This window comes from Silurus meridionalis, chromosome 16 (genome assembly GCF_014805685.1).
Source record: "Silurus meridionalis isolate SWU-2019-XX chromosome 16, ASM1480568v1, whole genome shotgun sequence".
In the NCBI taxonomy this organism is placed as follows: Eukaryota; Metazoa; Chordata; class Actinopteri; order Siluriformes; family Siluridae; genus Silurus; species Silurus meridionalis.
Window position 1 is genome coordinate 8,939,713 of NC_060899.1, and position 25,279 is coordinate 8,964,991.

General features: G+C 38.2%; 1 protein-coding gene across 3 annotated transcripts; it reads right to left on the reverse strand.

The window, feature by feature from the left end:
• Window positions 1-3,119: 3,119 nt before the first annotated feature.
• arhgap4b (Rho GTPase activating protein 4b) lies at window positions 3,120-24,772 on the reverse strand. 3 transcript variants are annotated; one of them, XM_046869502.1, is made up of 24 exons: window positions 24,470-24,772; window positions 19,679-20,196; window positions 19,285-19,456; window positions 19,031-19,193; window positions 18,875-18,937; window positions 17,843-18,016; window positions 17,537-17,665; window positions 15,913-16,134; window positions 15,714-15,815; window positions 15,300-15,485; window positions 15,073-15,157; window positions 14,946-14,973; window positions 14,550-14,646; window positions 11,820-11,880; window positions 11,639-11,716; window positions 10,025-10,153; window positions 9,719-9,824; window positions 7,799-8,029; window positions 7,650-7,705; window positions 7,204-7,330; window positions 6,215-6,313; window positions 5,929-6,117; window positions 5,001-5,076; window positions 3,120-4,467 (listed from the first exon to the last, which is right to left on the reverse strand). In XM_046869502.1, the coding sequence occupies exons 2-24, from the start codon at window positions 19,743-19,745 to the stop codon at window positions 4,255-4,257; spliced, it is 2,853 nt and encodes a 950-aa protein (XP_046725458.1). In that variant the 5' UTR covers window positions 19,746-20,196; window positions 24,470-24,772; the 3' UTR covers window positions 3,120-4,254. The 3 variants fall into 3 exon arrangements, with proteins under 3 accessions (XP_046725458.1, XP_046725459.1, XP_046725457.1); XM_046869503.1 differs by lacking the exon at window positions 14,550-14,646 and adding an exon at window positions 12,123-12,150 and having other exon boundaries at window positions 7,204-7,375; window positions 24,470-24,771; XM_046869501.1 differs by having other exon boundaries at window positions 7,204-7,375; window positions 24,470-24,771.
• Window positions 24,773-25,279: the final 507 nt, after the last annotated feature.

The following is a 25,279-nucleotide window of genomic DNA, read 5'->3' on the forward strand; positions in this document are numbered from 1 at the left end:
TAGTCGACTGACTGCTCTTCTGTATTATTAGGCTCATTTAGAAGGTGTGGATGTAGGCAGTCCCATTCATCAGTTATATAAATAACTAACGCAGACAGGCCTATTCAATAAGTAAATAAATAATTATATCCTTTCATTGTATAAAAAACATCCCCATTACAGGAAATGGTGACGTTAATGGAACATACACATGATATAAAACTGATATAATATAGCTGATATAACAACTAATCTGCAATAATCATTATTCTTTAGCAGACTTATGGTGCTGACACATGCAGCACGCTTATAATGTATACAATATAGTTATAGCACATAATTATGAAAGCAACAAGAATAAAAATAATGTTAATACTGAAATGTTAGATATAAAATGTATACACTGTATAAACAAAAGTATTGGGACACCTATCAGAACAATTGTTGCCACAAAGTTGGAGGCACACGTATTTTTTTGGATGCTGTAGTATAAAATGTACCCCTTCACCTTAACTGTTAAATTCTGTAAAGCCGCTTTGAGACAATGTCTGTTGTGAAAAGTGCGATAGAAATAAACTTGACTTCACTTCACTTGAACTAGGAAACAAAAATGTCCTAAAATGTTCCTGCACACAAAGCAAGCTCCATCTAAATATGCTTTACATGGGTTGTGTGGTCTGCTAAAGAGCTCTGACTTCAACCCAACTGAACATCTCTGGGATGAATTAGAACACTGACTGCACCCCAAGGTCTTCTGCCCCACATCAGTAACGGACTTTAATCAAATTCTTAAGCTAAATGTGTACAAATCTCCACAACCACACTCCAAAATTGAGTCAAATATCCTCCAAGAAGAGTTCAGGTTATTATACCAGCAAATAGGGACTAAATGTGGAATGGGATCTTCAGCACACAAATGCAAATCTTGTGGGCAGAAGGGCAAAATAATTTCTCATATAATGTATATAGTTTAAAAAAAAAAAAAAAAAAAAAAAAAAACAATTAAACTAACACATTGCAATAAAATATTAAATTATCAAGGATTAATTTAAGTAGAGAAATATAGTACATAAGAAGTATAGTGGAAAATAGTTGATTTTAATTAAAAATTTCGACAAACTCTGACATAGTGTTGTATAGTTATTTAATGTACCTAATTTGGGGTATACTGCATGCTTTAAGCTCAGTTTGGAACAGTTGTGATCATTTACATAGCTGTAAAATTGCAATATGTCTATGATCTTTAGTAAACTGTTAAAACAACCAGACCTGTGGTGGAATAATACATTTCTCCAAGGTTGCACAACAGCTGCTTTGGTTAAATGGTGAAATAGCCAGTCACATTTTAATATGGCAGATTTACATTCTAGCCAGTTCCAAAACAAGTCATCAAATCAAGTTACTCTACATATCAATTTATTTATGGACTTAAAAGCAACAATGCACCATAATTAAAACTTTTTTTCATGTTGTAGTGTCATGTTAGACAGAGAAGGTATATTTAGCATCAGGGAATATTTTCTCACTTACCCACTCCAACTTAGTCCTGCTATGTTCTTTTGAAATGATGTAAATCTCCTGAAACTGTTTCCACTTAATAATAATATTGTTATACAAGATGCATAAACTATATCTTGGTCTGTAATATAGTATAAACTAGAATGCAGAAGGAGACATGAGGGTGTCCCGTAGTGTGACCTCACAATTTTTTCCTGACCACTTGCCTGTATCATATAGCAGGCGTGTCAGTTAAGTGTGGTGTGTGTGGGCATATGTATGTGCTCAGTAAAGAATTAGTAAAAGGAACATGGGGTTATTTTTGGGAAAGGAATGACATGGGCCTGTAGAGTAAAAGGGATCATATTACTACTGAATAGACTATCCAAACACACACACACAGCTATGTTAATTAATACATATATTTTAAAGGACAAAAAATAATCCTGCAAAGGATTTTACTTTGCAAGCAGCAGCATATTTACTGTGCAGTATCTAATATTATATACATCTGCCCTAAATAACTATAAAGATATAAGTTGTAAAGCTGTTATTCACAGATCAGACGTATTTAATAATTTACATCATTTATTGTGATACTATTGCAAGTCATACAACAACCACCAGTCATTATGTAACATATTGGTCATTATGTAACACATTATGAAACATTTTCCAGAAAGGATATATGTATGAGTGGCAAACACAAGAGGAAAGGTGCAACAGAAGGTGGCTAAAAGGCTAGTCAGCTTGTAAGGCTGCATATTACCAAATATACATCCAAGACAAAAGCAAGTTGTATGGGGGGTTTTGATCTCAATTCATATATGCATAATCTCTGGAAGTATTAAGTCATTCATATTTGCAGACTATTTTAGCTTTTAAAGATTTTTTAGCTTTGGATGATCAGGATTAATAATTAATTAAACAAGCGTCCTATAAGGAATCCATTCCTCTACATTGTCAGTCCGACAGGATTGTTTTATTTTCTCAGTTTATGTTTGTGTCGTGCTTGAAACTGGCACAGACACCAATTTATCTCCATCTTGCATGTTTCAAATAGAAAAATTGACAAACACGAATCAAAAGACGTCAGACTGGCTATTTATGGGCTGTATTCAGTCTTACAAGCTAAGCTGCCTTTTAGTCAGTATATCTTTACCCCTTGTAGGTGGAGTAGAGCAGGGGGAACCCATGAGATGTGTTCACTAAGGTTTAGTAGGAAGTGAAAGTGCTGCTGTACTACCTGTGGTTGCATCAGCTCGTTCACAGTTTGGTCAGTCATGTCACTCATTTCCTCTCCGGCTCACACCTTCTTTACTTACCACTATCCCTGCCCTCTAGCTGCTCCTGAGCGACCAATCAATCTTTTCCCTCATAGACACTTGTCTTTAGAAAAAGATATGATGTGGTGGCGTGTAGCAACATACTATAGTTGCACTTATATTTTTTTTCTCACCGTTCCTACATGACATGTTTTTTGCATGTGCATGTGTGTTCCCATGTCACTTATTGCACTTCTTGTACAATTATATTTGATTTAAAGATTTCACATTACACATATGAATGCATAAACACTATGGGATGGGGGAAATCACACTACAGTATGGTGTAACCAAAAAAACATTTCCACTTTCTGCTTGTTTTTTTTTTTTTTTTATAATTGTTTTAATATTTTGCAGAGCTTAGTCTTAGATGGTCCTGCATTCATAAAAGTGGCCATTTTGTAATAAATATAATTGCAGCTGATGATATCTGTTTTGTTGTTGTTTTTTGGATAAAGGGTTTGTCTAGTTGTAATGCATGTTTACAGCATCTTTTTTAGAAAAGGTTCAAAGAAAAAAAAAAGGGGTAATTACAGTCAGGTCAACAAATATAAACATTTAACCAAATAAAAATAAAATAATTAATTATTTAAGCAAACAACGTGGAAAATAATCATAGAAAACAATTACTATAAAAATATTAATTTTCACAAAAAAAAAAAAAAAAAAAAAGCTGTCTATTTCATTTACAGCCAGAATTAAAGTTTTTGTTTCTAGCCATGTTCCACATTCTTCTCTAATACAATAAAGCATAAATTCTAATACAATAAAGCATAAAATCAATAAGCCCCAGTGATAGTGAACGTTACACTACAATAAAATGCTGTCGTCCAAAACTGCTTTAAAAATGTCCTCATTAAATTTCACATTATTTCTTCTTAATGAAATGAATAGCACCTGTGGGCTATGAGATGGCATCTTTGAGAGATTAAGTAAATTGTATATACCAGAAATTGACCAGAAAATGCAAGAATAATAAAAAATAAAAAAAACAAGAAATTTATATATAGCTACATAGCAAGCAGGTGCATTCTGGTTGAAATACATGACTGGCCGTCGCAAGGGCGCGTTAAAAACCGTGTGTAAATGCAAGGAAAGAATTAAGTGACTCCACCTCACATCACTATAATTTGTGATCTTTGTAACGGGGCAATAACACATGAGAGAAACTGGTTCTACATTAAAGTACCATTAAGTTTTTGTTAAGCACAAACAAAACCAGTAACATAACCAGTGAATAGTTTCAAATACCATTATAAATGACAGAATGAGACACTGGCACTACATGAACCAAAGTTACTTTTCAAAAAACAAAATTTCTTTTTCAGAATTGAGGTCTCACAAACATCATATTATACCTTAGAAAAAATATATTAATCTCTGCTGTAGGTTAACTCTTGCCCTTGCCTTTCATTCATGCATTTTCTGATCTCTTGCTTTTATCCCTCCTCCATCAGTCCTGCTGGTCGGAGGCTTTAAAGAAGCTTCGCTTGCTCAGGCCGAATCCTGTTCCCCTCTTTATGGACTGCCGAGAAGGTGCACTGGACACAGAGGAGGAGGAGGAGGAGGAAGAGGGGGTGGACACAGCTGGTGAAACATTACTGTCTTGTGGAGGTTGCCGGGAAAGGAGCTCTTTAAACACCGAGTTCATCTGCCGTGTGATCTCCTGCATGTGTAAAAGAAAGAAGAAAGAGTTAGGAGTTTCTTCCATCATTTATTCCTCTCAAAATGTTCTGACTGCTGTTGATCTGATGTTGATGAAGATGAACTGTATTTTCATGCTAAATAGATACCAGCAAGCACCAATGAAAACAAGTTAAAAACAGAGTGCGTGCACACGCGTCTACACGGATTGCTGTGTGCTTGACCAGTTAAGTTTTTAAATATTAAATGAAAAAATGTATGAAAAGGAACGACTGATTTCCCAAAATGTAGTTTAACAAAAAGTAAGATATTTGACTGTAAAATCTAGTAATGTTCAAGTCTCGCCAAATGGAAATATGGCAGTAATGTAGATAAGTGAAAAAGCTACTTAAGTACAGTAACAAATTACATTTACTTCGTTACTGTCCACCACTGTATATAAGTCATGAATGCAGTGCAACACTTTTGTTTGGTGCAGGTCAATCAAAGATAAGGATTCATTGATTAAACACAGGAAGTTAATACAGTAAGCTGGGAAATGTGAAAAGATTGGACCTTATCAACTATCTGTCTCTCTGCTGTTACTCCAATGGGCCTGACGCTGTCCAAGGTATGTCTCCGTTCGTGTAGACTGCAAAAAAGAAAGAGAGAGATTTACTGGGTCTTTTTTGATTCCATATAAAAATGTTTAATTAGTCATCAATTAATCTGTGTATTTCATGGTATAATGTGCTGAATTCATTTAGTGTTGTATAACAGGCTAATATTATAACTGCATAGACGATTGAAATTGCACAGACATGCACACACATGCAAATGAGAGATAAAATTTGACCACAGTTTATGCGTATTTCATATACATGCATATGCAAAGGAGATATAATTTATAGTTTTAAATACAATTTGCTCATAGTTTATACTGGATTGTATTTAGATAAAGTTTATGATCAAGACTGGATGATAATGAATCTAATCTGGCAACCATGATTTCTTCGTAATTAGCCTCAGTAGATGCATGTGTGCTTCGCATCAATCCCAAATTGATTCATTTGATGTAAAGAATTCTCAGCTCTAGGGTAAATATCAAATACGGATTTAACTGATCATTGCTGATCCAAGGACAGAAACAAAAGATGGCAGTTTTGTCATTAGTTTAATTAGTTTAAGATATCATCCCCTCACATCTGCCCTAAAATATGCACTTTATTTAAGATGAAAAAGCTTTTATTTGTCATGTATGCGTTACAGTGCAGTGAAATTCATTTTATGCATAACACAGCATATTCTTCAATGCCAACTTAGTGGTGTTGAAGCTGAAAGCACCAAGTGTCTGATCACTAGTCCAGAAGCTGCATGTTTCCTTCACAAGTCTACAACCTTTGAGGGAATTTAATCTCGATGAGATTACGTGGTGTAATGTGGGTAAGAAAATATTACGGTATAAAAGTTCCAAAAGTATTATTGTTATTTTCTTTTCTCCTACCCTGTGAGTTGCCGAGCCACGCCAGGTGATTGCGGCGGGAAGAACATTCGGCCCTCTGGTACTTGAATAGGAAGTTTGCGTATTGGGCTTATGTTTCCACTACACCCTCCATCTCCTAACACAGCACCACCTCCGCTTGCGGTCCGCTGCCTTCCAGGCAAAGACGCGCTATCACTGTTTACCCGCATGCTACAAGTGAGGTACATAAAGACATCAGCGGTTATATCTGGAACCTTTAAAGGATCAGTTAGTATATCAGTAATACACCTTCTGCTAAATGACACACCGGGTGCTATGTTCAGCCTGCTGCTGCTCATCAGCTAAATTTCCTGTGCTGCCCCCTCGGCTCTCCTCCTTCTTCCCTCGCTCCTGTTTTCGTTCCGCCCTGGGTTAGAGAAGCATACAATAAATGAGTATAGCTTAAAATGTGAAATTTGGTGAATAAATGAGTATAAATTCAAAAAAAGGAAAAATGTATGTTGTTTCAGATTGCCAGATTGTAAAATAAAAGATAACTGAAGCATAATTGAAGCATAACATTCTCCAGCAGAGCCAGGTATAATTTCTAATAATCATAAACATTTGAAAACTACAGTTGTGAGCATGTTTGGCTTAAAAGGTAGAAGGAACCCTGGTAGGCAAAAAACAATAGTAGCTAAATACCACCTCTAAAAATATAAAAGGATGGCATGTAATGCTCAAGATGGTGGCTGCATCACATCAGCTCTCAATCAAAAGTGGCTACTCCATTTTAGTTAAAGGTATTAAAAAGGATATTCTTATACTGACACATATAGATATATGATATATAACCCTTGTATTACTGAAAAAGAAAACTGCTCAGGTGGACTTTCCAAGATGTTTGCCAAATTACATAAGGACTTGGACAAGAATTCGGGACTAAATATCTAAGCCAATCCAGTGGCAATGAAAGCAGAAGGAGAGACTGAAAAAGGTGCACTGACAGCACAATAAACCAAGTTGGCTGAAAAGACAGTAAAAATAGGACATGATTTAAGAAACTATTTGTGTGGGATGTTCACTTGGAAAATATTTTGGGCAGTGAGACCATATTTTTTTCAAAGCAAAATAAGTCGACTAAACATCTATCTCCTATTTGTTGTTACTCCTCTGGACAAGTGCCCATTGTTTTCTCATCTCATTGTTTTCTTGAAAGACTATCTAAAAATGTGTATAACATACCCCTACCCAAACAAAATAGAGATAATCTGGACAAAATGAATAATCTTGAAATAATTAGAAACAAATTCTTACCCCTCAGGCACACTGATGTACTTATGAGGAATCAGGCCTTTGACTCCTCCCATTTCTCCTTTCCACCAGTCAGCAGAGGCCTTGCTGTGGAGCGTAACGTGGTCCCCCTGCTTGAATGACAGCTCGGCTGCAGACCGTGCAACATAATCAAACATAGCCACAGCATCCCACTCTGAACAGCCACACACACGTGTGTACACAGACACACACATATATGCACAGAACACAAGGAAAACAACACAGCATGGCCAGTGGACACAACACGCATGATGGCACATAAAACGAACAGCACATAAGCGAGACAATATACACACAAACACAGAGATGAGTATTTATAACGCAGTTCACAAGAGTACAAGTACTCATTTATTTTATAAATAATAAAAATGTCCACAATTTCCTTTCATTAATTGAATATATAACCAAGTATAATTTTTCTTCCTTACCATCCTCACTTGGAGCATGTTCAGGCTCTCCTTCAACCTCTTCTGTAATAGGTTCACTGCAAACAAAAATATATTAATGGATGCAAATCAATTCAATTAGTCTTCCATGTCTAGCAGATGTTAATGCTACCAGTGATAAAGAGTCTCACCAGTATTCTTGCTCCAGGGTCATGCATTTCTCGTAGACAGGGCCTGGAAGCTCAGCAGGGCTGGGAAAGATGCTCTCATGCTGGAGGATCATGCTCTTAACCAGGGCATTAATCTGGGGCTGCAGAGTTACTGCATCGCCCGACTCTGCCCCACCTCTCAGGAGACTTGGCCCAAAGCACACAGCCAGGTTGTAGGGCTGCATCATGTTCTCATCACTATATTGAGAAACACTATACATACACACACACACACACACACAATGTCACAGTTCATGTTAGAGTCCATGTTTTCCTTAATGAGCCGCTGCTTCCCAGTACCAGCAGCACGCATGCAGTTTCAGACCATGACGCTACCACCACCATGCTTGACTGTAAGCAAGACACAATTTTCTTGGTACTCCTCATCAGGGTGTCGCCACACATGCTGGACACCATCTGAGACGAACAAGTTTATCTCGGACTCATCAGACCACAGTTTCAGGGTGTTACCGATCTTTTTATAGCCTGGGCCAGCTTTGTGGAGAGCAGTGGTCAGTATGAGAGAATTGTACTCAAAGTACCAAATTTTATCTGCTCTAATACAAGATACACAAATTTGTATGGTCCTGTCAAGCAGACAAAAACATGAACATGATGAATAGGACATGTGGTTATGCATGGTTAATGACGTACAGCTGTTATCACACAGGGTGTACTTACTTTTGTTGCCAGCTATTTAGACAAAAATGGCTGTATGTTGAGTTATTTTAAAAGTACAGTAAATCTGTACTGCTATACAAGCTGCACATTGACTACTCTAAAATATTTTTAAGTTTCATTAATTTAGTATTGAGAAGATAAGAAGAAAATGGTTGCTGAATTGTGAGAGAGACTGTATAGATTCTTATTACAGCTATTCAAACACTGGCCAACATTACAATTGTAAATTGTGCATTAACTCCTGCATAAGGATTAGAACAAAATAGTGTGTACCATTTGTGAAACTAAACAAAAAAGAAAAAAAAAGAAAAAAAAAGAAAAAGAAAAACGTAAATTTTTGCCATACTTTTTAAGTAGGAGGTTGTGTTGGACTTCATATAATATCAAGAAGTGTGCGATCAAACTACTATGGTATGCAATCAAATTAGCTCTTTCATTTCGAGTGTGTGCAGTGATATTTTCATATTGATGTGCATATGGTTGCAATTTGTTAATCAGGGCGAATGTCTTCTCATTGATATAACTCTCGAAGCTGCAAATGCCAAAAACAGCTATGCAAACAAGTATCAATGTTAGTCATTTGTATTATAGGATTGTAATACTCATGCATACATATTGCTTTTGTCTATATTTACAAGGGCAAAAGATACCATGTGTACAAATTCTATATCTATATTTACTAAAGGTATATTAAATAACAATAACTAACTAAATAAGTCTAAATACTTATTTCCTATACAGACGTGACAAATTTAAGGAAAACATATGTGGCTTAGTTTTGCTTGTGTTTTAGATTCACTTTTTCCTTGAAAGAGAAACAAAGCAAACCAAAGCAATAAAAAGTCTTTTCTTTTTTCTTTTTATTTTTTACACTAATGGCTAAATTGAATACCTCAATTGAATACCTATGGGAGATTTTAGACTGATGTATTAGACAGCATGCTCTACCACAATAATAATAAAATTAAAAAAATATTATAATATATTTTAAAAGAACAGAGTCTGTGATAAGACATAGGCCAAAGTGGAAATATTGCTGGACCTCAAAATATCAAATGTCACACCCTGTTTTCATCCACTTTACCTACATAAACATATCCACATTCATTTTATGGACCTTATTTAAGTACATTTCATATGGAGTTTTAACTATGGGTGAACTTTCATACTGGAAAATAATTGATAACATCGTTTCCTATTTGTGCTTGCAGCACTACTCACTGATGAAGGAAGGCAAACAGATAGCGCATCACTATGATGAGGGGTCTGGGGAAGGATGACACCACTTGCTTTATCTGAGCGGCACTCTCAGCCATGTTCTCAATTTCTGTTGACGACACACAGAGGGTGGATTTAAGGAACAGATGAAAATGATCGTGCAGGGTACATTAGACACTGGAGTAGCTCCAGTCGATATCATGTTCTAGGTCATCATTTAAAGCATAAAGTTTGCTCAGTAGAACAATAAAACATCGTAACATCGATTCATTAGACTACAGACACAAAAGTGCAAGAGTGTTATCTTACGGACACACTCCATCAGCCGACTGAAGCTCTCCTCGGGGAAGAGAGGTTTCTCCAGGTCTCTGAAATACAGTTTCAGAACTCCTGCGACTGAGTCAATGTCAGACTCACTGTCCGTCAAAGGGTCTTCCCCTGGAAAAGACAGATCATAAATCACATACACATACAAAAACCATGTATTTCTCTGATATTCATTATTGATGAATTACTTTAATATGTTGTAGATCTTTGACATTATCTTCTAATTCTTAATAAATGACAATGTGGCAGCAGGTATGTGGCTCAGTTTGTGAATGAGGGGGCGGAGCTGTAGGAAGTGAATATTAAGGATCACACACGTGATTTAACTAATAAATGTTCTCTGTGTGCTAACTAATGAAGGTTCTCTGTGCAATGAGTAAAGAGTAAACAAATAAAAAGAAAGTTTCAAGAAAAAGAGAGTAAGACGCCGAACTGAGTGCTTGTATACGTATGTTTTAAACCCTGAGAAGTAAAAGTGTGATGGTAGCAGAATAAAAGATGCTTTTTGTCAAACCAGTCACCTGCCTCTCATTTTAATCCAGCGAGCTTTCCACAAACACTATTACCTCTATTACTACTACTACTTCCACTAATAATAATAATAATAATAATAATAATATAATAATGATTGCAGATTAGTCCTTTTGAAGTCTTTGCTGAGGTAAAAAATGACCTGCCCTTACCCATAATCCAAAGCAGACCAACAAATTACCAACAGTAAATTTCAGGAACATATTGAAAATGAGGGACAAGCTTTTAGAAACGCAAGTCAAACTGAAGAGCATAGAATGAAACAATGACCTATGCTTTTACCAAAATTCTTTTTCTGTTGTATGTCATAAACCACATCACTGCTAAGCATGTACAGACATTTACAGACCACATCATTGCTAACCATCTACAGAGATTCGAAGACCACAACACTGCTCACCACTTACACTGGGTTACCATTCACTAATAGAAGTTTGGCAGGTGAAGGGTTTATGAATCAAAATTACTATTATTGTCAACAGAATCACCATGAAGTACCAATATCCATTAACCATTGTACCTTCTCATGCCATATGGCCTGGTCAATTCCTCTCTTCATGTTCCAGGTATTTATAAATGGTGTTCTAAGGAACATGCTAGGCCGGGTTGTCACACCACACATAGGGAACTTCATAATTTTGATCTTGAGTCACTTTCCTGGCTTATATAAAACTTTGTGCAGTCACTGAAAGCATTGATTACCCCGGGGGATTGTTTACAGTTTTTCCATTTTTAATAGTGAGATCTTTCGTTTCATAACCTCTCTCTAAGAAATTGTGTCTATGGGCCAAATAAGCCTTCTCTGATTTTAAACATGCATCAAATATATTCAGCTATGACTAGCATTGGAATCCTGAAAGCATTGAAATTCTTTGGATGCCTGGAACATTCTGTTTAACAATAAGTAGACTTCACTTACAGACATAGCTCACTGTGATCACCATTAGAACATCTAGCAGCACTAGGCATTAGTGCAGTTGTTATGATGAACATAGCACACCATGTTCGGTCAAAGTGAGTCTTTTGGAAATGATTATGCGGTGAATAATACATAGATGTTATTACCTCTTTCAAACGCATCTCTGATATTGTTGACTTCGCTCTGTGAACCTGGCACCCTGAATATGCCCTCGTGATGCAGACCTTCAAACAAACACACTTCATTTGCAAACCTATTATTCATCTGAATAACAATGTATAACTCTTCTAGCAGCATGAGCCATAACGGGCTGGTGCCTAGACTCACCATGGAGGTTGATGAAGCGAATACAGCTTTCCACCACTAAAGGAATCTGCTGCCCTGAGCTCTGTTAGGCATGCAGATACAAAGAGATCATTAGAATTGCAATGAGTGGCTACAAATTGGGCCAGTGAGAAAGAGAACATAATACTGTGATAACAGTATAATAATGCACAGATAAAAAGCACAAGATAAGAAATAAGAATGGCATGCATTTATTAAGCTGTGAACTGGGAAAATGAATAGTGTGTCAGTGTACACAGTCAGTGTGTAGGTAGTGAGCACTACATAGGACAGGCAAAGCAGTACCTGAGTCCTAGACATCCGCCTTCTTCTCCTGCACGAGCAGAAAAAGGGAAGCAAAGAAAAAGATTCGAAAGAAGAACAGAAAAAATGTGGCATGGGCAAAAAAAAAAAAAAAAAAAAACAAGGTGTGAGATCCATAGACAGAAAATAATATATACCATAGCAACAAAGGAAAATGGAAAGTGGAAAGAAAACAGGAAGAAAAAACAGTGAATCAAGATGGTGGAGACAGATAAAAAAGCAGAATCAAGAGTCAGATGAAAAGCAATTAGCAGAAGACTACATTTGCTTGCCGCATTTATATTCAGCAGGCAGCAACAGCAATTTTAATGCATTTACACAAAGGAACAGGAGACCACAGCTTAAACACTAGCAGTAATACACTGTCAGCATCGCTTGGAGCAAAGTCATGTTTTTTTTTTCTATTTTAATCTAATTTGTAACCACTCAGCCTGAAATGTGTACATTCTAGAGTCAAGAGGCCACACACACTGATAACTCATTTAAGATAGAAACAGTTCTGTAGTCCTGACTGCATAATACAACAAGAGGTTATGTCTGATAGATTAACATCCCCTTCACAGAAAAAGATGGGTCAAAGTTAAAGCACAGGGCAGTCATTTTGCAGTTTGAAATTCTGATTAATTAAGTCAGAAAGAGGCACTGTGAAAACTAGCTGAATAAGCAAAGGCCAGACGGCAGTCCCACCAGGCTTGTACACCTCTCTCAGTCGCCTAGAAGCTATCAAAGATGCGACGTGACCAGCCAGGACAAGATATATTTTTTTTATAAAAATGATAAATAAAAAAGAAATCATGGCCAGGAAAAAAACGAGCTGAGAAGGCTGCTCCATATACATGTTTCATTACTTTGAAGCCCTATAAAAGGAAAAAAGGGTGAAACCTAGGCAATGATGTAGCAAGTGCAAGATGCTTTACTTAAATTGACCCAGGATAAGCAAAGTTAGTTTAATTACTTGTTTCAATTCAGATTAATCACACTTGTTTATCTTCATAGTCATACGACTACGGATTTTGAGTCATTCCAGGAGACATTTTGGAGAAGTAGGAGACTGTTATAGCAAATAAGGGACCAACTTCCTGTTAAAACCATGGTCTTGGAATGAGCGCAATTATGATGCTCATGTGTCTAAATATTTTTGGCTATATAGTGTACTTAATAATAAATAGTAAGCTTTATCCTTCTCGTGTGACACACAAAGATTTAGAATGAAAAGTGCTATAGACCTAATTATACCATGGTCTGTCCAAATACTACATTTTGATTAGTAGATATCTATTTCATCTTCATTCTAAATTAATGCAGTGCCTTACAAACAACTGTAACCATAATAGCTTACGGTCACAGCTGAATACAGAGAGAGACGGTTGTAGGAAAAAGTCCCCATTGACCTTATATGGTAAATATGGTGGTTTTGATCAATAGGCCCAGGCACATGATATCTATGACTGTAACGAAAAATGGCACAAGAATTTAACACCAACGGCTTGGTTATTACTAGAGAATACTTGTAAGGTTCAGACATATGTAATTCCTACATGAATAGTTTTTTTCTCTCCAAAATAACTACTTAAAATTCATTTAATTGCCATCAATGTAAAGTACTAATCAAGTAAGTAATTAATGTATGCAGAATCTGGTATAAAGTGCGAAAACATTCTCAAATCCTTGACCTTAGACAAGCTCAAAGATGGTACATAATTGCAAAAAGCATTAACTGCTTTGTCCTTGGTTAAGGCTTACACATGCGCTAAAACATCTCAATGCCAAAAACTGCTCCAAAAACCCAAATCCTTCCCTCATACGCACATATTTTCATTACAAAGGAGGATACAGAGATGACCATAGCTGCTCTACATAAGCAATTTTTCGAAAAAAATAAATAAATAAAATAAATAAATAAATAAAAAGCCTAACAGTAGTCACATGGAACATACGCAAAATGACATTCATTCAGAGACCTTTAACGCAATAATTTAAGCATGCAAGCACAAAACCCAGCAGCTGAGCAAAAACTGTTTCAGCAAATAATCATACAGAGGAAATGAGGAAATATTTTAATGCAGAAACTGCAAAACAGTAAAAAATGGTTGGACATATTCAAGCTATTAACTAAGACAAATTAATTAACAAATTGTTTACCCTCTCCCCCTTTTTAATGCAATGTATCAGACTAGCAAAGCAGAGGATTCCAGGTAAAGCAAATAACAAAAAAAAAACATTTGTTTCAGTCAGGCAACACTCAGACAAGCAACACACAAGCACTGTGAAACTATGGCGACATGATGGAAGTCAATGACAGGAAATCTCATCACAGAAGCTAAAGGGAGGAGTAACGTTGCAGAAAGGAGCTTTGCAGTAACGCTTCATAAATCCAGCTAAAGGCTGTTGTGGAGCACAGGGCTGTACCTGGATGAAGGACAGCATGTCTCCAGAGAAGAGTTTGTGGTTGTACTGGGAGAAAGGCCTTGCTTTCCGCATACGCAATGACCTACCAGATGGCATTCTGGGAAATATACATACACCGCACTCCACTGTGAGACTATGGCATCATTACATGCATGCAGCAAACATGCTCTCCATTTTTCATGCATACACACACACACACACACACACACAAACACACAGGTGTGCTGCCTTATGAAACCTAATGTCAGAATGGGTTTCTAAATCCTTTAAATCAAGTCTTATCTACAGAACTTGAGAGGAAACTCTAGTGACTTAGTATCAGCAACACACCCATGTGTGAATGAACAGTGCCAAAACCAAGGACAGATATACAGATAGATAGGAAATAATCTGTACCTGGAGGGATCACTGTCAACTGCCTCAGCTGGAGAAAAAAAACAGTGTGAAGAGATTACAATTTACTCTAATGTAGTCCTCATGCCTTTTTTTTTATTGAAATATTGCTTATTTATTTATTTTTTACCTTTTTGAATGGCCTCCTTCAATAGATCATGTTTGGCTTGGAGTTTGCAAATCAGAGAGCTACCATTGAGATACTCTTTCACTTTCTGAAAAGAACAAAATAGAACACTTATAATCACAATTTACATCTTTTTATTACCAGTAATCATCTCTGTTTGTCAATCCCCAAAACTCTGGCATGCTGCTATGATCCATCTTTGCATATTTTATTTTTTATATGGTGCTTACATTAAAATAGTAGGTCTCTGTTTCCTGCTGATTGGCTCTGCGCTTGGTTAGACTAAGTTTGTTGTAAGCGACATCGCCTGTGCTCTCCTGTGATAGGCTGGCTGAGACATCAGGGGCAGGGTTACAGTCATCATCACAGATACTCTCCAGGAGTGAAGCATAGGTCGCCTTGAGAGTTTTACTGACCTATGAGAAATAAAGTGACATGAGAGAAAAGTGTGGGATAAATAGCATTTACTAACATTACTAACTTATATGTATGCTGTATATACTTTACCGAGGCAGAATTAGGCAATAATTAATTAGAGACAAGGCATAACAATGGCTTTTTAATAAATAGTATGATTAACAGAGTTTATGATCAATAGGGCTGAGATGTGATTTGATGTGATGTCATGTCATTTATGCAAGTACCTCCTCTGTTTCCAGGGTAACAGAAGCCAGTCTGGACTGCAATTGCTGGTTTCTGGTTTCCATCTCGTACCTCACCTGACAGTCAGCACTCACCTCACAAACCTGGCACAGACACACAAAGCATCTTTGTCAGACAAGCACATGATGTGTGTGTGTGTGTGTGTGTGTGTGTGTGTGTGTGTGTAAATGTGTGTGTTACCTGGTCTCCCTCGTGTGCCAGGTGCTGAAAGCGGAATGGCAGGCAGAAGGCTGAGTTATGGGCTTGCAGTAGGGCATCTCGGTCCTGACTCTGATCCATAGCATTCACAGCGCTTTCAAGATGCTGCAACCCATTCTTTAGGTTCTGCTGCGCCCGATTCCGGTTCGACAGATAGCCACGCATCACCCGTGACACAGACACATGGTAGCCTAGGTCTGTGCACTGCAAACAAGCATGGCAACCATAAAATGAGTTTCAAAAGTAGTATATAGGCTATGGGCTGTATTTAGAGGTGTCAAATTAAGGCAAAAAAAAAAAATTCATCCATGTAGAATGTTGATTATATATAAATAGGAAAATGCCCCCCAGAATGCTTTTCATTTGCTCTTTTAAACAATGATTTTGTTCATTTTGTTTCATTCTAAAGTGTGGCTCTTAATTTTATACATATAAAATGAAATCCTCAAGATAAGCAGTGACATCAATTAAGATGCCATCTGTTCTCTCCTACTCCTTCTATGCAAAAAATATTCTGTAATCTTTAGAGAGATTATGCATTTATCTAATCACGTACACTCTGTAATATGTATCTATTATGAGTTGCTGCCCTCAAATGGCAACTGATATCCCTCAAATAGCATTCTGTTAGTGTCTTTAAAGCCCCAAATGGGCACTTTAGAGTCGGTGACAAGTGGAGGATAGAATCACACAACTATGACGAATATAACTATAGGTTTTCTGCAAACTTGTATAAAAAAATACTTGAGTAGTATATAAATCTGACACGACATCTGAAGTCCAAATTATGTTTCAGTAGTAATTCCCATACTTATCTCTGAATACACCCACCGTGCCTTTCACTTCATGTTTTATCATTGCTGTTGTACCTCCTAATATGTTAATGATTTTAGCCGTCTAGAAAAGCTATGTGACTGTGGCATATTTTTACACATGGGGGTTTAAGCTTTGCCACCTGCAGCAAGTGGTGCATGAGTGATCTCTACAAAATTCATACCATTCATACAGTCTTGTGCAATAAAGAAAATATTGCATGTTCTTCATTTTGTAGTTCTTAACTGGTGGAACCTGGCAGTTGCTCATAGTTTGATAATTGAGGCTTCTGTCTGCTACTAGGCACATGAAATACAACACAAAAGTACCCAGTGCAAAACAATAGCTTAAATGTGTTGCACTTTTCTCACATTTCTTAGAAAGATATTATTAAGTGACATTATTAGGCTAATTACCGGATATTTTACTCATTTAATGATTTTCCTTTTCCCCCACAAAAACACAGGGTTTAATTTAGCCAAATTATCTTGCAACAGAACAAAACCGCTTCAACCATGAAATACTAATAATGTCTACAAATAGACTATTTACTTTTGCCTGTGTCTTAGGCATTGCAGTATAATTTGTCATAAATAAAAATGCCCCATGTGTCTTGAAAACATTACACATCTGAGTTGTGTGCAAATTACCATAAACATGCACGATGAAACCATGAACAGAGAATTATACAAGGGGAACTAAGCTATTATTGGTCTGCACTTACGACAGAATAGGGAAGTAAAACATATTCCCAGTAAAACAGAGAGCAGACAGGAATCATCATGGCACTCACATCAATCATAGTGCAGATGTCCTCAAGATAGTACTTATTCATGGCAGCATTGGCTGCTGCGAGGTTGAGCAGGTAGTCATTGCGAGCTTTAGTGCACTTCAGCTGGGTCTCTTGTACTTTCCCTTGCCTCTGCAAAACACAGATAGAAAGAGAGAAAGAGAGAGAGAGAGAGAGAGAGAGAGAGACACACAGACACACACACATTTAAATACACAGAGGAAGCAGCGATATAACAGATATAAGCTGATATCTTCCTGTGCCATCTTCAAACAAAGAAAAGTGCACGGAAAACACACTCAGCTCTACCTTTTCCATTAGCCTTTCCATCTTTTTTACTGAACTGCGCCTTTGCCCTCCTGATTGGCCGATGCCGAGTTCAGACCCCTTCCCAGTTTGTTTCTCCTCCAGTCGTGCAGCATCTTTTAGTTTGCCCTCGGCAGAAAGACATTCGGAGTGATACTGGTGATAAGTTTTTAGAGCCTGCAATAGACATCAGTAATGACACACATGACTTAGCTTATTGGATAATGACTGCTTTTATTAGGTAGCTAAGATAATGTTCTGTCTTGGCAACTCGACAAAATAAAGAACACAACACACACACACACACACACACACACACACACACAAATCATACAAGCCAAAAGCCTTGAGCCAAGACACTCGTGACAGGCAAGCTGTTCTGTGAAGGGAGAAGACTTTCAGAGAGCAACCAGCTGGCAGAATTTGGGGTAGATTTAATCGGGACATGTGACCTAAGCTTGACCACTGAAGACCACTGGGATAGAGAATCTATGCTCTGCCCCAGCAAGCCGAAAAAAAAAAACATTTGATCATGAGTGGCAATGTTTAATCTTGCACAATAATTGCAGCCATGACTTCATGTCAAATACTGCAAGATTTTTAGGGCATTTTTAATCTTGGGGGTTTCCAGACCTGAGGTGGATTGGGTAAATATGAAACCACTTCCAGAGGCTGGCAACAAATAAGGTGCCTTATCATGTTATTTCCTATATAAAGAACTTATTTTTGCTTGTATATACCAAAATAAATCAGCAAAAATGTTGACCACGGATTATTTCAACCATTAAATAAAAACAAATTGACCCACCGAAGCAAATTCTACAAGAATGAAGTGCTCATATTTTTCAAAACTGCATGTACAGCATATTAATCATAATAAAAATGCATAAACAATCTACATGGAGTGACAATCAAAACTAGTGAGAACTGAATGAGAGTATTCTGTTGAATTGTGAAAATGTGCTTTGGCTTGTTTGATCCTGTGTAACCACAGTGATGCCTGTTGCTGCATTCAAACAGCAAAATCACACTTACCGTCTGCAGCTCTGTTATGACTTTAACGAGTTCCTCCTGCATCTGCTGACCAACTTCTTTACTCTACAAAACAATCAGAGAAATCAAACCCAGCTCATTCATTAGTCAAAAAGAGACAATATGATATATAACTGTATTATAACTGTACGTGCTTACCTTTTTGGCTGCACGATGTGTGTCCTCAATGCAGTGAGACAAGCGCTGGGTGAAAGTGGTGCTGCAGATCTCGCTGAGCGAGCTGTGGTCCCGGCTCTCCTGCTTGGTTTGCGTTAGCAGCACTGACCAGCACTGGGACACAGATTGATCAGTATGCTCCTTCCTACAGAACAAAGAAAAAATGTTCTTGGAGCTCATAGACAAGTTGTTGATATTGTGATAAATTTTGTATGTAAATCATCAAAACGATGTACTTTTTGGTCTTGAGGGTGAACCTTTCGCTGAGTTTTTCCAGAGAGCGTGCATATTCGGCCTCAATCTCTCCCCGGCGGCGCAGATAATCACTAAGATCTTGGAGCTGTTGCGTCTTCTGCTCCAACTGTGCATCCAGCACCTTCAGCTGCTCTGAAAGCTGACTACGTACCTCTAAAAAAAATAAAAAAAATAAAAAATGATGAAGAGAATCTCAGGCATTGCTATCTTTCTGCAAACAGCCTGGGGAAGTCATGGGACATCATAAGCAGAAGCAATGTTGCTTATGAACGTGATTCTTTCGGAACAAAAAAGGGAAAGAAAAACAAGAACACGAAAGAGTAAACAATGAGAAAGAAAGGAAAAACAGAACGAGTACAATGACCCCTTCTTTACCTTTGATCTGTGTCTCATACTCCGCCAGACACCCCCTTTCCTTCCTCAGTTTGCCATGTGATGTCATGGTCTCGCAGGATCGGCAGGAAAATCCTGTGTCGTATCAGGTGTCTCAGGAATACGTGTCTGAATGTGTATTAAATGGTCCACGCACAACTCTTTAACCTGCTACCTAACTATAGTGAGGAAAAGTCACAGCCTGATGTTGATTGCTCTGCTTATTCGCACACACTGAAAAAAATCTTCTGTGCTAGTTAAAAAAAAAAAAAAAAAAAATAAAACGGAAAAGAGAAACGATGGTGTGTGTATGTGTGTGTGTGTGTGTGTGTGTGTGTGTGTGTGTGTGTCTCTCTCTCTGTTTCAGTCAGCGTAGTGACAGTTATCCGTTTCCTCAGCACTGCAGCTGATCTCTCTTTCGTGGGCTTTTATGGTTTCAGCTGTGGAACCATGCAGGCCAGTGGCTCGGTAGTTTTATTTATCTGCTTCCTGAGCGAGTGGATAAAACTGATTGTCTTCGCCTGGAAGAAAAAAAAAAACAAGAAAAGAAAAATAAAATAGCAATATGGCATTAAACAAAAAGACGTTAACTTCAGCACACCAGGCCACATCCGGTTTACCTCAGACTCTCTCACTAAGACATCCTGGTAACATATTTCTGAAAACCATGGGTTTCTTGTGAGATGTGGTTACAAGAATGTTCACCCCCCGTTTTACTGCGTCAGTGTGTAGTGTTTAGAAAGTTTTCTCTCACACCTACACTGTGAATATTCAATTCCAAACAATTCTGTTCCGTTTTATCCTCCTTTAGATCGAATTATGCGTTTAACATTTTTTTAACAGTATGAGTCAAAAGAAGAATGAAATGCTTTATATCCTGGTAAATCTAAGTAACTTCTAGGCCGTAACTGGCAACTCATACTTAATGCTAAGCTGAAGACATGAGGCTTTATAAGGTTGCAGATAGCATAAACCTCTTACAAATTTCTTATTTGTCTTTTAAACCTCACATCATCTAATTAAAGATCAATTGGAAAAATTGCATAGTCTATAGCCAGGAAAATCTCAAATTAAAATAATTAAAAATAAAATCGTTAATAAATAGTTAGTTCATAATAACTAATAGAATAACAGTTTGTTGTACAGTGATATTTTGTTCTATACCCTTGCATAAAAAATTGACTATGACAATATCAGCTTTCATTATAGACATTAGGAGAACATTCCCGATATTGAAGCTGCCATTTATTAATGTGGCACTTTGGCTCTTACACCTGTTGCAATTTAAATACAAAAGTATAAAGACCAAACAAAATGGTGTCACTACTATATTAGTTTTCTGCGGTGTGCGCAGTACATTCAATGCAAACTAGTGTGAATTTGATACTGTTCAATTCTGACTATATTCATTTCTTATTATCCTGAGCTCAATAAACAACAGCACTGCAAAGATTTCCTCGCATTTCTAAAAATCACTTTTAAATGTGTCTGAGTCATTGTGGGGAACCGAAGTCGTCCTGGGGATCTTGCGTGGGATGCGTCAGTGTGGTGGGCGTGTTGGTCCTGTTACAGGGTGGAGGAACTTGAGTCATATTTCTCTCTAGGGCTCTCTCTCTCTCTCTCTCTCTCTCTCTCTCTCTCTCTCTAGCTCTCTCTCTAGCTCTCTCTCTCTCTCTCATTTCAGTTGTTAAGGTTTTCAAATAAAAGTTGTTGTTGTTTTTTTAAAGATAATAAGAACCAGCAAAATGTCAGGGTAAAGGTCAGATTATCTTTATAAAAAAAAGAAGAGGAAACAAGTTGGCTCTTTCAGTTTTTAAATTAAAGCTGCAGGTTTTGGAGTAAAACAAATCCCATTGGGGATTCCTAACCCACAAGCGCACACACGCAGTAGACTGTTGAAGAAACTTGCAGTGTTGATGTTGCCATGACGGAAGTGGCACAGAGAGGACTTTCATCTGAGCTGTAGGAGCTTTTACACAAAGAGAGCCTATGTGCATTTTGTGTGAGTGAGTGAGTGAGTGAGTGAGAGTAAGAGTGAAAGAGAGAGAGGGAGAGAGAGAAATGGGGGGATCAGAGTTTTTCAGCATGACTAAGTAACTCTCTCTAAGTGACCCTGCATGTCTCAATCAGCAGCCTGGGCTGCCCACACTTATCCTTTCATAGCTCTGTCTATCTGACAGTTTAGAGCATGCACAAGGCTTAAGTTTAGAGGTCACATCCCCCATCTATTACAGCAATGCAATTATTAGATTTTGACCAACCTAGGAGTTTAGCATGACATAGACTAGACTCTAGCGCCCTGTATAAGTGCACTCAAGGGTGAACCGTGTCCTCTTATGGTTTGTAGTTTTTCCCGCAACGGCTAACATAAAAGCACATGCACACACACACATATGCACACACACACACACACACACACACACACACACCCACAACTGCTATAAAAAAACCAAACAGAAAGTAGCCACTAACACACATAAGTTTAAGTATAATAAGAAAAGACTATACTGTACATCTAATTACATGACTATTTTCGATCTCAGTGCAGTCCTTTGATATTTGATTGAAATGGAAATATATTAATGAAGTGATGGAGTAAATGTGTGTGAGGGCAGTATTGACTGAAAGGAAACACTTGAATAAACGTGATCTGGCTGCTGTATTGAGTTAAGAAGCTACAGGGAATTAGAGATCCATGGGATCAATCCTGTTTTACACTCCCACTGGGCCCAGAGATGACACCAAGAGCTGGACCTTATCTCTCCATGAGCAAAGAACCAGCTCATTACACACACTTATACACACAAATCCACCTTTCCAACCCACCCACATACCCACTCACAACACACACAATCACAAGCACACTCATTGGTCCACAAGTACGTCTTCAAATTCACGCAATTAACCAATCAGTCAATCTTGTTGCAGCTGTGCATTGAACAAAACTGTGCAGGTAAAAGGTGAAGGCTTTAAGTCACACACAGCAGTCTCTACAGCTTATAGAAAATGGTGCAAACGAAAAACATTCAGCGAGCAGCAGTAACGCAGGCGGAAATTGTGTCGTTGAAAAGAGCGGGCAGAGGAGAAAGGCTGAAGTGGATGACTGATTAGAAAGCTGATTAAGTCAAATAAGTACTCTTTACAACCACGGTTAGCAGAAAAGCAACTCAGACGTTACATCATGACATCACAAAAACGTTTTTATAACAAATGTGCAAATGTGAGTATAGCACTGCTCCATTACTTAGATGAATAAAAAGGCACACATTGCATTAAATAAACTGACTGCCTCAACATTGCAGCACCTTCCAGCATGTCAGTAAATCTCTGAAAATACAGACACTCAGCTCAAGCAAAATGCACCACACCAAAAAGCCTCCAGTTTCCTGCTAAACATAGGTACAAATTACAGAGCTGCAATGCGTAATAAGCAAAAGGATTAAGCCAAGCGGATTATTAGCCGTGTTGAAGGAGTTCCGTACCGTCTGTTTATCTTCTCACAGCATTAATGAGACATGTGTTCACACTCACCACATCACACCTCCTCATGACACCATACAACCAAACACTGTACACATTGATGTGAAAGGCCACACTTTCATATCATGTCAGCGTATCCAGTAACTAAAGCAACATCAACCCAATCAAAGAACATTTCATGAGTCGCCCTCACTTTCTGGCAGTTCTAAATAAAATATTTTCAATCATAGTCAATAATCATCATAATCAAGTTTTTGTAGCCAGAATAGGAAGCAATGATATGAACAACTAATCTTTGACCCCTTAGGTAAAGAAGTTGTCTCTGCTTGTCTGTCACTCACAAAGTCTGTCAGCTTCAAATTCTCTCACATGCACTACCTTTGAGAATCAAGAGGCAGCTGTAAGCCTGCCTTCATCTCTACAACATGGCACAATCCATCAGACCGGACCACAAGCTGACAGACAGACAGTGACAGAGAGAGGAAGTGCGCAAACGAGATTTTTATCTTGAAGATGAAGAAAGATGAAGCATGCGAGTGTGAGAGGAAATGAAGGGTGAAAGATAGCGAACGTGAAAGAGAGAGAGAGCGAGGCAGACTCTAATGAGAGGGCGAGAGATGAGGCGAGAGAAAAGTGTTAGCTCAGTGGTTAAGGTTCTAATGCGCAGAGTGGATGATTGTGAGCCACTTCTGGGCTCTTAAGCAAGAATCTTAACCCTTCACTGCTCAGGAGGTCAAACTGCACCGATGAAGGCTAAAAATCAGGGGGTGGGACCTGCTGTTTGAAATGGATCAATGGCGAGATACAATGAAACAGGAAGTAGCATTATGATGTTTAACGTTTAGTGGTGTTCTCCCTTTGAACCCAATCACCCCTCCACCTCCACCTCCACACACACACACACACACACACACACACACACACACACACACACACCCCTACACCTACCTATACACAGAGTAGTTTAAATGACAAATAACCTTCAAACAAACAGGTGTATATATATCATAGCTACTGAATCTACTAAGAATGCTGGGTTGTAAACAAGCCTGTGTTCAGTGCTGATCAATCTCGGTGAAGTTGCAGCTGTAGAAAAAAAAATACACTGCCTGCATGCACAAACGCGTGTGTGTGTGTGTGTGTGTGTGTGTGTGTGTGTGTGTGTGAATCAGAACGGCAGCAAAGATGCAGGCATTAATAAACACATACGCATAAACACAAACACGCAGACAGACAGACAGACACACACACACACACACACACACACACACACACACAATTCACATGCATCAATAATAAACACCAAAGCCTTACCTCATTCTTTGTACCCTTCTGTCTGTCACTCTCCTTTTTTTTCCTTTCTTCCTCTCCTCTCTCTTCTACTCTCCTCCCTCCCTCACTCCCTCACTCACTCTTGGACACAGAGAACACTGTTTGAGCCACAGATTTCACGGACCAATTTGATTTCTCTTCCTGTGACACATGCAACACAGTCTCTCTCTCTCTCTCTCTCTCTCTCTCCTCACTGAGGTGCGCATTCAAAATAGTCCTCCTCTCTCTTGCGTACACTCTCGCACATAAATACACACAAGAAAACAGCTCCCCGCCTGCTTGTTCTGACCCCCCCTTTCCCTCCCCTTTCTCTCAAACACACTCTCACTCTCACACACGCACACACGACTGCACACTCAGACACCGCCAATCCCTCGGTGTGAGAGGATGTCATAAGCGAAGTCCCGCCCCATCTCTCCCCTCTCCCCGCAGGCATGCTATAAATACAAGGATGGATATGAATATGCTGTCGTGTTCTCCTAGCTCTCTGCTCTCTTCCATTTCTCATCCCTCATTTCTCCCCTTTTCTCATTCTCTCTCCCTCTCTGCGTTGATTCTTGTGACCTTGCATTGTGTTCAGAGACCAGCAGAAGTCCACATATAGATGTATTGCTTGTGATCTCTCACACAAACACACACACAAGCACAGAGTCAAAGGGGTAATTTACAGCCATGAATCTACTAGATGTGACCACCCTGCAGATGATGTAGCTTTACAGCAGATCCTTGAAGTCGTGACCAAATCAATAATAAGGATGGTTAGCCATGAACAATAACAATGCCTCCACTTGA

Coding starts and splice junctions, on each gene's coding strand:
- arhgap4b (XM_046869501.1), bottom strand. CDS start 19,745: ATGACATCACATGGCAAACTGAGGAAGGAAAGGGGGTGTCTGGCGGAG. Junction 18,017..18,874: donor TCATAACAGAGCTGCAGACG/GTAAGTGTGATT, acceptor TGTCTATTGCAG/GCTCTAAAAACTTATCACCA. Junction 7,706..7,798: donor ACCCTGGAGCAAGAATACTG/GTGAGACTCTTT, acceptor TTTTGTTTGCAG/TGAACCTATTACAGAAGAGG.